At 51.2% G+C, this 13,224-nt stretch overlaps 5 protein-coding genes across 5 annotated transcripts; 2 read left to right on the plus strand and 3 right to left on the minus strand.

Annotated features, from left to right (window-relative positions):
• Window positions 1–266: 266 nt before the first annotated feature.
• Window positions 267–1,067, minus strand: VTN31DRAFT_4384 (uncharacterized protein; the record flags this gene model as incomplete). Its single annotated transcript, XM_069404766.1, has 1 exon — window positions 267–1,067. The coding sequence occupies one exon, from the start codon at window positions 1,065–1,067 to the stop codon at window positions 267–269; it is 801 nt and encodes a 266-aa protein (XP_069261707.1).
• A 404-nt stretch (window positions 1,068–1,471) lies between these two features.
• Window positions 1,472–3,386, minus strand: VTN31DRAFT_4385 (uncharacterized protein; the record flags this gene model as incomplete). The annotated part of the gene is made up of 5 exons (XM_069404767.1): window positions 1,472–1,785; window positions 1,835–2,830; window positions 2,883–2,996; window positions 3,046–3,166; window positions 3,225–3,386. 5 exons carry the CDS (start codon window positions 3,384–3,386, stop codon window positions 1,472–1,474), a joined length of 1,707 nt encoding a protein of 568 aa, XP_069261708.1.
• Window positions 3,387–5,328: 1,942 nt separating this feature from the next.
• Window positions 5,329–6,019, minus strand: VTN31DRAFT_4386 (uncharacterized protein; the record flags this gene model as incomplete). The annotated part of the gene is made up of 2 exons (XM_069404768.1): window positions 5,329–5,746; window positions 5,994–6,019. The coding sequence occupies 2 exons, from the start codon at window positions 6,017–6,019 to the stop codon at window positions 5,329–5,331; spliced, it is 444 nt and encodes a 147-aa protein (XP_069261709.1).
• Window positions 6,020–7,572: 1,553 nt separating this feature from the next.
• On the plus strand, window positions 7,573–8,139 carry VTN31DRAFT_4387 (uncharacterized protein; the record flags this gene model as incomplete). The annotated part of the gene is made up of 1 exon (XM_069404769.1): window positions 7,573–8,139. The coding sequence occupies one exon, from the start codon at window positions 7,573–7,575 to the stop codon at window positions 8,137–8,139; it is 567 nt and encodes a 188-aa protein (XP_069261710.1).
• Window positions 8,140–9,929: 1,790 nt separating this feature from the next.
• On the plus strand, window positions 9,930–10,736 carry VTN31DRAFT_4388 (uncharacterized protein; the record flags this gene model as incomplete). The annotated part of the gene is made up of 1 exon (XM_069404770.1): window positions 9,930–10,736. The coding sequence occupies one exon, from the start codon at window positions 9,930–9,932 to the stop codon at window positions 10,734–10,736; it is 807 nt and encodes a 268-aa protein (XP_069261711.1).
• Between the last annotated feature and the right edge of the window lie 2,488 nt (window positions 10,737–13,224).

A 13,224-nucleotide genomic window follows, 5' to 3' on the forward strand; every position in this document is an offset into this window, starting at 1 on the left:
GCTATACCCAGGAGGGTCATTCAATTCATGCCGGTGAAAGTTCAAATCGATGGAAGGAGAAAACTGAAATTTCGATGCATCAGATCATATTCGGGGTATCATATATATATAAACCATTTCCGATTCATATGCCCCAGACTTTTCCCTGCGCCTGCGCCGGTTAGTCTAGGCAATATGCCATGCCAATGCCCCTTTGTATCCAAAACAAAACGGCACATCCCCATTCATCAATATCGGAGAAGAAAGAAAAAAAGAGAAGAAAAGGCTTAGAATGGCCTCGCCACCTTCCTCAACTCCCCCTTCCCCGTCACCGGATCCTTCATCTCTCGCCAACTAGCCGGAAACATCATATTCCCATCCTCACTCCTCGCCATGACCACCCCCAAATCATTCCTCGCCGTGGTCAGATAATAATGGTTCTGATCCCCCAACGAGATGACCGTGGCGCGCACAATGTCCCCAACGCGGAACATTTCCTCCATCACCACGCGGTCCTTTTCCACGGCCCGCACGTCTTCTTTACGAATCACCGCTTGAAAGCGCAGTTCATCCGCAGTGTTATGGTTGAGTGGGTTTGCGGGGGTCGACAGGATGGCTTGGAGATCGTCGTTGTCTGTTCTTTGTGATGAGGAGGAGGAGGAGGAGGAAGAGGTTTGGGGAAGGGTGTCATCTAGGACAACGAGGATGGAGAGTGTTGCCTGCCGCTTCTGCACGCGGGTCACCCGTGCGAGGACGGTCGAGTCCACAGCGGGCAAGGTGCTGTGCTTCACTGGGGGTTTCTTTGCCGGTTGTTGTTGGTTTTTCTGAGTAGTAGTGGGGAGTGTCCCGCGTACCCCAGAGCGCGAGACGTGAATTGTGGCCTTGTTGTTGTTGTTGCTGCCGCTTTGTTTCGAGTAGATTGCAGGCAATGAAGACGGGGAAGGCTCAAGGACCACTGTTCCAGGAATTGAAGCGTAGATGGTCCCATCTCGGATGTGAGTCCCTGACCCCGCGGCGTATGTGCTCGTGGGCCCGAGCTGCTGCCCCGGCACCGCGAGCGTGGGAAGCCTTGCTGTGGTGGTTGTCATTTTTTATCCAAGAGAAAGGTACAAATTTTTCTTTCGAGCAGAAGAAAAGAAACTCTCGGTGAACTCCGGTCTTGGCGTCGATGGAGCTCGATTCCTAAACAGGAAACTCGTCAGATACATATTGTACCTAAATCCAGTTGTCATCTTTTCGAGTTGGCGCCAGGGATTGTAATCAAATGCATGTCATCGTTAGATGATGGTGATATAGACACGTCTAATACATGCGGACGGTGTCACATCAACAGATCAAACATCAGGCTCATCCCAAAGATCGCTCTCCAATGCTCAAAACACCAAGTCGTATTTAAATGGCAAGTCACTAGTAGCCCATGCAAGGTAGAACAGGAGAAACGATGGTACCGTATAAACGATCGTATAGAGCAATGCTACCCCTCAACAAGCGTCTATCGGCCTCCCTTGCTGAGAAGCTCCAAACACCGACGTGCAAGCGCGACTACCTCGGCTTCGCCGTCGTCGACCTCCTCGTCGTCCGACTCAATGTTGCGGTCCGAGATGCGCCGGACGAGGTCCAAAATTTCTTCTGACATGGAAATAAGCTCGATCAATTTGGCGTCCTCCGACTCCAGCAACTGCTGCAGCGTCCAGATGGCAATGTGCTGGAAAGTTGGGTCACCACTGGCCAGGAACCGCGTCAGGTATCCGTGCATGCCGCCGCTGGGTTCTGTCCAGTTTTGGACAAAGATGGAGTAGTCGCCCACTGTGATGGTTTGTTAGCACTTGGGACAACATCTGGAGAAAAGGCTTACCCTTGGACGACAGATTGCCCAGCGCAGCCGCACTGTTGCCCTGCACCTCAATGCTGGACGAGTCCGTCAACGGAATCAGCACGTCAAACACGCCGAGTTTCAGCAACTGCGGCTTCAGTTCATCGCTCAGAGCGAGCACGGCAATGGCGGCCGTCATCTCCGATTGAACGGACTCAGGGACTGACAGCACCAAATCCTTGCACTTTTGCACGGCGCCAGCTTGAAGAACAAGTTCCTTGTTGCGATCGGAACTGGCTGCTAGATTCCGTAGCGTCGAGATGGCATGGCATTGAATCTCCTCGCTGTCTTTGGAGCCAAGGAGATCAACCAGGGGCTTCAAGAAACCAGCGTCAATGATAGGTGACTCGTTCAACGGATGGATGGAGATATTTCGGATGCACGCCACAGCGGACAGTATTAGAGGAAGGTAGGAGGACTGCAGGAGGCGAAGTAGGGGAGGAAGGCCCTTTGCGCGCACGATTTCCAGTTGGTACTTCTCGTCCGATGCGAGATTCCGTAGAGCAAGCGCGGCTTGGCACTGCACCTTGGGCGTGGACGAATCCATGAGCTGCACCAGAGACTGCACCAGGCGTGACTCCGTCTGGGCCAGTCTCTTACGATTGGCGGCATCCACGGCGATATTGCTCAGCGCGGTTGTACAGTAGTACTGCACATCGACGTCCGAGGATGACAACAGCTGCACGAGAACGGGAATGGCGCCGGCATTGACCAGCTGTTGGCGGTTGTCATCTGAGTGCGTCATGTTCAGGAGCGCGCCCGTCGCGTTGCGCTGGACCCGCATGTCTTCAGACTTGGCCAGTCGGATCAGAGGCCCCAGGGCACCCGAGCGGGCTATCTTGGATTTGTTGTCTTCATGCGTTGCAAGGTTCGTAATGCAGCCGACGGCATTACACTGCACTTCGACATTCGGGGACATCATGAGCTTAATCAATGGCGATAGACCGCCGAGCGCGACTACCATGAGCTTGTTCTCGGCTGGGACGACATCAGCGAATTTCCTGGATGAATCATTTCTTTCATTACTTACTGTTGACCGCGAGATTGCCTAGCGCAGCGCTTGCTGCTCGCTGAACCTCAATATCGGGGCTTTGCAGCAGCGTCAAGATGGGTTCAAGTGTGTCTCGACCGACCTGGCGGACATCTGGCAAATGTCAGCTCTTTCATCAGGGCCATCAAGCCGGGCCACCCACCTCGCTCGGTGATTTCAGCAAACGTCAAACTCGCACTTCGTTGTAGATCTACGTTGTCCGAGTACACGAGCGTACTCAATGCTTGCAGGGGTTCTCCCGAGAAAAAATCCGTCTCGGCTCGCTACCGAGGCCGGCGTCGTCAGTGTGTACCATTCATATACCCGACAGAGAATACCTACGTTCTCCAGATAATGGAGGAGGTCTGCCACGGCCTCCCGCTCGCTATCCTGGAGAGTCGGCTCATAGAGCCCACTTCGCGAACGACCGCTCACCGGTCCTAGACATTCCGTGATATGACAAAAGTTGTCAATGGCTCGTAAACAAGCCAGGCATGCCTCCATCCCGGCCGGGTCGTGGCTGGACGCAGCCCCGATGGACCTGACGAACGCAACGCGATCGACGGAAGGGGGATGATAGACTCAGACAATGACGTCGATGGAACCGGCCGGCGCAATTAGACTAAGATCGAGTCGACCCTCTTGCCAGGCTGGGGATGGCGACAAGACGGAACCAGCACTCGGACAGGCCAAGGGCGTAAGGCATGGGAAGGAGGCTCTGGTGGAACGAAACCAATCGTGAACCCAACCAAGAGTGATCGTATCAACCGCACGGGCAGGGGGACGTCGATGACGAATTCGAACGAGCAACCGAAGGCGCGAGACTTTTGTTGATGCGGGCCGTCCAAAGCGGAGCGCTGCAGCTCGAACGTTGTTTACCGCTCAAGCCAGGACTTGGCTGGCACGTCGACGGACGATAAACGCGAACAATGAGGAATTACAGAGTCGCAAAAAGACTACTGCGATGAGGGAGCATGCCGAGCTACATCTAATCACACGCGAGGCCGTTGAGGTCACCTGGAGCTACTGTACCAACACATGCCTTCTCGGTTCGCAATCGCCCTGGATTGCTTATGTAAGTCAAGAGCTTCTCTCGTCCACGTGACCCGACTTCCGTTGCCAAGAAACATCCAGATCAACCATCGACTGCATGCCCCGGATCAGAGCGCAGATTGTGTGTTCCTTGAGGTCATCTGACCAGTCTGTGTCGGAGCCATCGCTGAGAAAGAAAGCCGATAAGGATCAGGAGGTGTGGACAATGAGCTCTTCAACCTGTGTGATGCGGGATCCCCTCCCCTTCTACGGAGTACTGGTACTCCGTACGGCTTTTAGTCCTCTGCTCGGTTGGGCCAGACGAAAGGCAGATTCATCAGAGTCAGAGAGAGGTTGAGATATTGTCTCACGGGGACGAATTTTTCAACTCATGACTTCTAGGTACTATAAATGATTCGCTCCTCACACGGGATGGAGTCAACCGTCGAGGGTAACATTGCACCTGCATGCAGGGCCGGACCGTCAGGCGGAAAGGTTTGTTGATCCAGGCGGACATGTACTCGTACTCCGTTGATAAGGTCGGGCCGAGGAGTCTCATAGTTTTAACTGCCAAGTTGCAACGACATGTCTACAGAGTACTGTATGCCTGGCAATGGTTTAGATCATTAGATGGGTCTAGCGATAGAGGCGTGATGTAAACAAAGATACTCCGTACTGACGTCAATTGTCATCGAATGATCGTGTCTGGCCTGAGCTTGAAGTAATTCATAGGTCTTCATACCATAACTAAGGCCCGGAAAAATTCCTTACAATCCTAAAGGTAGGTAAGTTATGAACCGGTGGCCTGACTGCTGGTCAATCCGTTTCTGGAGACAACCGTCATTCCACCCATCTCGCGGGACATGTGACTTGAGCCTCAGGCATCCCTGCGCATTCCGCCCAACGAATCGCAATCCGTTCGCCTCGCATCGCTTCTCATTACTGAACATCTTCAATCCGGCTTTTAAAGTGAACTTTGACGAGCTGATATTGGCAGATGAAGACCTCATGCTGCTCAACGCTTTTCGAGTCTCTGGTCGTTTCAATTTGGCCCTCGACTTGCCACCGAAAATGCCGGCGTTCCTGGATTGGCCAGCTTTGTCGTTCTCCGCACACCGGGCCCCATGAGGCAGGCCATGACTGACTAGCGCATGAATGGATGGATGGTCATGCATGGATTTTGGCCGGTTCTTTGAATTGGCGGCTTTGTCCAGTCTCCAGACTCCCAAGTCAGATGACCGTGAAATCGCCGCCGATACTGTACTATGCTACTGGAAGTGCTGGGGCGGAGGGCCCATGGTGGAAAGACTCGAAATGAGGCCATGCGCCCGTGTATTTGCAAGGCTTTTGCTACAGCCCTTGACGACTTAAATCGAATACGTAACTTCGTAAAACCTCCATACATAGAGAGTATTCAGTATACGATGAGACGGTTAGCGGGCGCCAGAAACGGCCGCCATTGCACGGTCCATCTGCCGCCCCTCACCGCCTGCCCCCCAGGGTGATCTATTGCCCGATCCGGCTTAGACAGGGCCGATGTGACCTGTTTGGGGGTAGCGCCGGCCTGGCCGCTTTTGCCCGCTCCTGCGGAGCCCGCCCATCTATATATAAAGCCCAGGTGCGTCCCTCGACGGCCGACGCCCTCCATCTTCTCTTCTTCCCACTGTCTCCCGGCCTGACGGTCGATGCCGTGCGATCCGATGAGTTCCCTTAACCGGGAAGGTGCCAAGCGTACCCCCTGCACCTCCGGAGTCGCCGGCGGCCAGCTGAGTCGCTTCCCCTGCTTTGGACGACCACTTTTCAGACCCCTTTCCCCTGCGTTTCGTACCAACCTGGAGTCGGGTCAATCCGCTTGTCATTCTCCTGTCGCGGCAACCGTTCCCGTCTTCCCCCCTGAACGGTCAAACCGGATTGATCGCATGAACCATTGTCTATTTTCTATGAATGCTCTTCTCGTCACTCTATGATGCCTTCGCTCCTCGCTCCTCATCTCCCGTCTCTGGCACGTCGGTTCTTTTCGAATGTCTCGAACGTCAAACCTTCGGCCATTTTTCCGTAAAGATGGCGGAGTCAGGCAACCTGCTAGGAAACCGAGGCTCCACCATCGCGACTGGTTCAACCGGGGGGGCGTTCCGATCTCCTGACCTTGTGAAATCACTGACACAGCCCCTCTACACGTCCAAGCGGTTTCCCATTCGAATTTCTGTTGATGTGACGGCCAATTGCAAAAATGCCGCACTCATTGTTGGTTCGGTCCTCCTACCAATGCGTCTCCGCTCGACGTTACAGTGACCCTTAGAGATCGGACGGCTGGCTCACTTTTATGGTTCCAACGCCCTTGCTCGGTTAGTCGATTTTCGCTCCCATCGGAATCTTCCTTTGATCCGATTTGCTATGTTCTCATGTCCGGAGAGTAACCGGGGGTTTTCGCGATTTGCCGCTATGGCCCGGGTTCGTTATGCATGCGTGAGACAGCCCGTCTTCGTTTCTTGGTCACCGGTGGACACGTCAGCAGGACCGAAAATTGGGCGGCTGCCGCGGGATGGATTTAGCATCATCCCTGCCTTCAGCTGCGAACGGATTTGGGAGGAGGGGGACGGGGAAGGATGCCGCTGTTTTCGTCGGGGACGTGAGGATGTGAGAAATGGGGAGATATTGCTCTCAGCCAGCGGTGTGATGCCTGGCATCTTCGTCTTAAAAGGATGGCCGAGCCCTCGCACCTACACCAGATCCATCATTCCCTTCGCACGCACATTTACACATTTCATCTGTATGCATTTTCGGGGCCCCCAGCATGATGAACACCACATTCCATGCGGATAACTTCAGACCATATAAGATCCCCCATGACAAGCCACCATCCTCCTCGCACAATCTTCCATATCCTCCTAGATACCCGACCCCTGCATCCCTCACCGAGTTTCCCCTTGCCCCAAATCCAGCCCGTAATCCAGCTCATCCGTCTCCTCCCCAGCCTGCTACCCAAAAACATCAACATCAGCATCCCCTTCCTGCTCGTCCGCCAGCTGAGGTGTGTGCGACAACACGCTCGCATCGTCGTTCACATCGCCCTCCAGGCCGTCAAACGGGCCGGACGACTTCAGAATTCATTGCATTCCGTCCAAGACCCGGTGACGGTCCCGTGTTGAAGTCTCCGTCCGCCAATTCTCACTCGGATGTGTCAGCACCAACCCTGCAAGGGCAGCCCCTCAGTCCCAGGGATCATGGCCACCATCAGGCAAAGGATCGCCATGATTTCAGCAATGTTCCCCCAGAATCGCCGTCCTTTTTGGAAGATGCAATTGACAAGGTCGCTCCGTTCCCTGAAACCACGACTATCCGTGAAGATATACCACGACTGCCGGAAGCACAGAATACAATTCCAATCGATCCGGCAATCGTCTCCGGTGACGCGACCCATGAAGGCATCCAACTTGAACAAGCCACCGCCGACAGCAGCCAAGTCATCGATGAGGGACGAGACACCGCTCGCTCTTCTCCAGACCCTCTTGCATCAGACCTTCATCCCATCCCTGAATGTCACCGGAGTGTCAGCAAAGAGGCTGAACCTCCCCGCGAGAGCATCACACCCCGGATGATTGGTTCTTATGGCCACGGCCATGATCATAGGCGAAATCAGCACTCCCATAGTGATACTATGAGAGTAGGGATCGCCTCTAGCAAGAGGGACCATGATGGCGACAGTCCTAGGGAGGGGTCGACATCCGGCAAACGATCAAGCCGGACAAGGCAGTCCTTAGGGCGACCCGCCAAACGACCTCGAACCGGCGCTGCGCCGCATGAGGGGAGAGGTTCCTTCCTCACCCTGCGTTCCCATTTCTTTACGTTACCATTTGAGGAACGCTTACAGTTCCTTTCTTGGCTGTTCGAAGGCGCGCTATCACATTGTATGCCTGAGTCTCTGGGCGCTTTCAATGTTTCATCGACAACAGGCAAAACAGGAACAGATGACACGCAGTCAGTGTCTCCTCGAACACGGCCCTATGGGACCGCACCGACTCTCAATGCCAACGATGAGCCTCCGCGCAACCTCAGGAAACATAGACAATGGACATCCGAGGAGGTCGATCTTCTGGTGAAGTTAAGGAAGGAACAGAAGCTACCATGGTCCGAGGTTGCAAAGGGCTTTGCGGAACAATTTCCAGGGAGGACCCAAGGGTCTATCCAAGTATATTGGTGTACGAAATTGAAGGATCGACACTAAAGGGACCGAGCAAGGCGAAGGTCTATACTCTGTCAAAGACTGAAGAAAGTCAATAGAATGTACAAAACCACGTTCGTATGTAACACTCTTAACTGACCACAAGCACAGAGGCGCCGCCTGTCTGCTCTTACATGCCACTTGCTACTGCATTAATATCCCAATGCTATTTGAAACCTCACATCTGACACGTTCCAAAGGAACAAGCACACCTTCATTTGAGCATCCCTCATATTTCTCAGCTCTCTGCCTCCCTGTTTGCCAGCATGAATTGTTGCGCTGCCCAGTCTCCCTCTATGAAATAGGGCAGAATCTGGTCTAGTACAAACCACTCATGGTGGCTTACAAAACTGGCAGTCCATTCTGACATTCTAGTTCTAGTTCTAACCAGCTCTGCCGTCAACATCAAGAATCCTTGTGCCTGTTGTAGCCTATCCAGCCCCCTGATTTGCATCATCCTCACTTCATCGCGATGCACCATGTGGCTTGTTGCGATAACTGCTGAGTCACAAAAGCAGAAGAAAAAGAAAAACTAATAGCATATCCTCATGTATTTTAAGTGGTAGCAGAGGTCAGAACTTTCTATATGTCTAAGAAGGCAAAGTCCTGTTAGGATAGCAAGAGACTGTATTTATAGCCTTCAGATTGACCTTTACCTTCCCAACTTTGACAATCTCGAGGCCATTGCGCCATCTTTTATGCGCGTAATGCCTCTTGGATGGCAAAGCCATGTTGCAAAACCACAAGTGCATGGTTGAAAGGAACTTCTCGTACTGCTCCCGACTCCTCGCGTCTGCCATTTGCTATCATTAATCTCATTCCAGGGTTAGAGTCGAATGTAAGAAATTTAGTCCATCTATCCTGTGCCGACATCCAGGATGGCAGCGAGCACAGCCAACTCAACAACGCTCCAGAACAAATGTGGTGGGTATGTGGAGGCGCAATGGGATTATTGGACTACCGGGACCAGGCGTCCCAGGCGGACTGCAGGATACTAGGTTGTTCATCGTGTCTGAATGTCTCTGTTTTACTGTATTCCGCTTTGAAATCGTTTGCGATCAGGCCGGAGTTGCTTGTCGCCCAGGAAATATGTTCTTTCTTGCCAGTTTTCACTCCCTTCATCATTCCGTTATTTCAGCTTTAGCATGCTTTTCAGCTCTTTCTTCTCTGTAACTGGTCTTTTACGTTTACACACTAGATTAGGATAGTTCTTAAGGCTATTTGTTGCCGCTTAACCGCCCAATCAGGTGGCTATATAAGAGTTGTTTTGAATTAATCCGTAACGGGTTAATCTTGGCGAGTAACCTTAGCCAACCGAGATCCCCGCAGCTAGCTAGGCAACTTTCAAAGGTTCCATGCCCCGACTTTAACGGTTCCTTGTTCTTGAAAGCTTGCTTGAGTTGATTCTCGCTCCCATTATTACAGCTTGTTTGTCTTTAAGAGGGCCTTATATTCTATCCTCGCCTTCCTATCTACCTAGGCACTACCCGCCAGATCCTCACCCACGCTGCCCTCGGAAATGGATTTCGACCACCTTGCAGAGCAGCGGTCGGAGAAAGTTTTCCAGGTATGGATACAGAATTTGATCAGAAATTCACCAGAAGAACTGGCCGGTCAGCTTGCAGCTAAGCACCGGCCTGGGACACCAACCGCGGCTTCACTGTTTTCGAATGGTGCTTTCAATGTCTGTTACCGGGTCACCTACTCAAAACGGCTTTCGCGTCTTGGTTCGATTTACTGCCCTCGGTCGAGTCGTTTTTCGCAATGAAAAGGTAGAAGATGAGGTGGCAATCATGAATTATCTTGCTCAGAATACAGCAATCCCTGTTCCAAAGGTTCTAGGTTCTGGCAAATGTGCGGTTGGCCCCTATATCGTCATGACCATTATTGAAGGGACTCCCTTGTCTAGATATCTCAGGGACCCACTTAAAGGGACAATTACTTTGAACCCTAAGATTTCTGAGTCTGACTTGAAAAGGGCTTATTATGGCATGGCTCAGATCATGCTTGAGCTGTCAAAACCAGCATTTCCCTTTATTGGAGCCCTGGGGCAGATCGAGTTAGGAGCTTGGACTGTGAAGAAGCGACCACTCAACTTCAATATGAATCGGCTCGCTCAATTCTCAAACATCCCGCCTGGTATATTTGCAAAACAACGCTTTACCAATGCGGCCGATTACTTCGAGAAGCTTGCCAAACAACAACTATATCATCTTGAGCATCAACGCAATGATGCAGTTACAGATGAGGCTGACTGCCGGAAGAAATACATTGCTCGCTGTCTTTTTCGCAAGATATCGCGGGAAGTATCCAAGGAACACTGCAATGGCCCTTTCCGACTCTTTTGTGATGATCTTCGGCCCGATAACGTTCTTGTTGATACGTCAAGATCAATGGGCTGTCCAACGGGACTCTGTAGGCCTGGCCACGTTTTGGGGGGAATCATGCTAGTGCATATGGAAGTCTCTGGCTTGTCCGATGATATTCTATGTGCCCGACCACGATTTTTGAAAGTGTCATTTCCGCATGTCAATGACCATCGGATGTGCAAATCAGTGGCCTGTCCAACAAGATTCTATATGCGCGACCACAATTTTTGAGAACACACTGGTGCATACGGAACTCTACGGCATGTCCGGTGATATTTTATACGCGCGACCACGATTTTTGAGAGAAGTCCCTGGCGCATGTGCAACATTGGTGCATGTGAGAGTCAGCAGCATGTCCGGCAGCAATCTATACACGCCACCTCGATTCTTCCAAAAAAGCTCTTGCGCATGTGCGACTCAGTAGCCTGTCCAACAAGATTACATACGCGTGACCACTTTAATTGAAATATCGCACTGGTGCATATGGAGATCTACGGCTTGTCCGCTGATATTCTATATGCCCGACCATGATTTTCAGAAAGTACGCCTTGTTCCATGTCGAACGCCCGAGTCAACGGCTTATCCATTAAGAGGCTGTACGCGCGACCACAAATCTACAGTGCTCGCTGAAATCGTGGCCACGACTGGAAAGTGTTATGGAGCACACCGCAGAAACTGGGATGCCTTTTTCAAAAAATAACTTCCTCTCTGCCTTTGGTCTTCATTTTAAAGAAAAATCCCACAGAGTGTGTCATTCATCTTTGGTTTTCTCCTGACAGCAAAGGATCATTGTATGTCATGGCGACCATATCACAAAGTGACGATCTTGACATTGCCCGGGTATGCGATAGTGCCCTGGTAGGAGTTGTCAAAGTGCGGCAATTGGAATGTTTAACGTTCGAGCCCGAAAGTGTGTACGGCACCAGAGCACCTATTCAAGGAATGTGGGGATCTACAGCATAGTTGATGTCAATCTACATGCGCGACCACAGTTTTCCAGAATTAACTCTTGCGCATGTGCAAGTCAGTGGCCTGTCCAACAAGATTCTGTGGGCCTGATTACACATTTGGGGAATCATGCTGGCGCCTATAGAAGCCTCTGGCGTGTCCGATGATATTCTATGTGCCTGACCACGATTTTTGAAAGGAGTTTATTTGCGCATGTTAATGACTATGGGACGTGCAAATTAGTGGCCTATCTAACAAGATTCTATAAGCGCAACCACGATTTTTGAATGAATCCCTGGCGCATGTATAACATTGGTGCATGTCGGAGTCAGCAGCATGTCTGATGGCAATCTATACGCGCGACCACAATTTTTCTAGAAAACTCTTGCGCATGTGCAAATCAGTGGCCTGTCCAACAAGATTCTATATGCATAGCCACAATTTTCGAAGAACCCTCTGGTGCATACAGAATTCTGTACGTGTGACCATGATTTTTGAAAAGAAGTCCCTGTTGCATGTGTAACACTAGTGCATGTGGGAGCTAGCAGCACATCTGATGGTAATCTATACATGCAACTGTGACGATGTGGCAAGAAGCCATATAAGTGAGAGCAGTGCGAAGCCTAACGGTTGGGGGTTCGAATCAGATTGAGCGTAAGTGCATTCTTTTCGGGGACGCCTTTGTTCTATCAAGAATGCCACGATTAAGCTCCATTGACGGTAGCAATCTCGATGTATTTCGTACTATGCCACGTCATGCAGCTTGCTGAGTACGGGGCTGCTCTTGTAGTCACATTTATTTTGACGTAGGGACTCGGAACCTCTGGTCCAGGATATGACAGCTCTCTGAGACAGATGTAAGAGGCTTGATGCTTCTATCTAGACCTCAGATGGGCGAAGACTAGTTATCTGTCAGAGAATTCGAACATGAGACCGTCACCATACCCAATTGTCTTAGGAATTGCCTAATCAGGTAATCGTACAGCGCTCCGAAACACTCCCAGTCTCATGATTCCAAATACTATATCAAATTACTAGGAGAATTGGACCTCCGAGAGGTCTATAAGAAGAGCGATATTTCCATAGTTTAGGCAGCCAGAATGACCAGAGTTCGTTCTCATGAGATCTTGATTTATCATCCGGATAGTCATCCGGATAGCCTAGAGAAATTCCAACATTATCTAATCCTAGGATGACTCACATGGTCAGCCAGTCTTTACGGTCAAGTCTCCCCTGTGGTTAGGGCCTGCAGGCAGCCAGTAAGTTCCGCCACTACATTTTTGACTTAACACAATATCCTACCATTGGGATGGGACAGCGCCCCTGAGACACGATCTGAGAAAACGATTTGTATGACGGCGGCAGGCAAGGGCGCGAGGTTCGGCGGTCACGTGGCAACGCTTGCTTGGAAAAGTGTGCTTATTCCTCTTAACTAGGGTCTATCCAAGTATATTGGTGTACGAAATTGAAGGATCGACACTAAAGGGACCGAGCAAGGCGAAGGTCTATACTCTGTCAAAGACTGAAGAAAGTCAATAGAATGTACAAAACCACGTTCGTATGTAACACTCTTAACTGACCACAAGCACAGAGGCGCCGCCTGTCTGCTCTTACATGCCACTTGCTACTGCATTAATATCCCAATGCTATTTGAAACCTCACATCTGACACGTTCCAAAGGAACAAGCACACCTTCATTTGAGCATCCCTCATATTTCTCAGCTCTCTGCCTCCCTGTTTGCCAGCATGAATTGTTGCGCTGCCCAGTCTC

This window comes from Thermomyces dupontii (genome assembly GCF_041956625.1).
Source record: "Thermomyces dupontii strain NRRL 2155 unplaced genomic scaffold VTN31scaffold_3, whole genome shotgun sequence".
Classification (NCBI taxonomy): Eukaryota; Fungi; Ascomycota; class Eurotiomycetes; order Eurotiales; family Trichocomaceae; genus Thermomyces; species Thermomyces dupontii.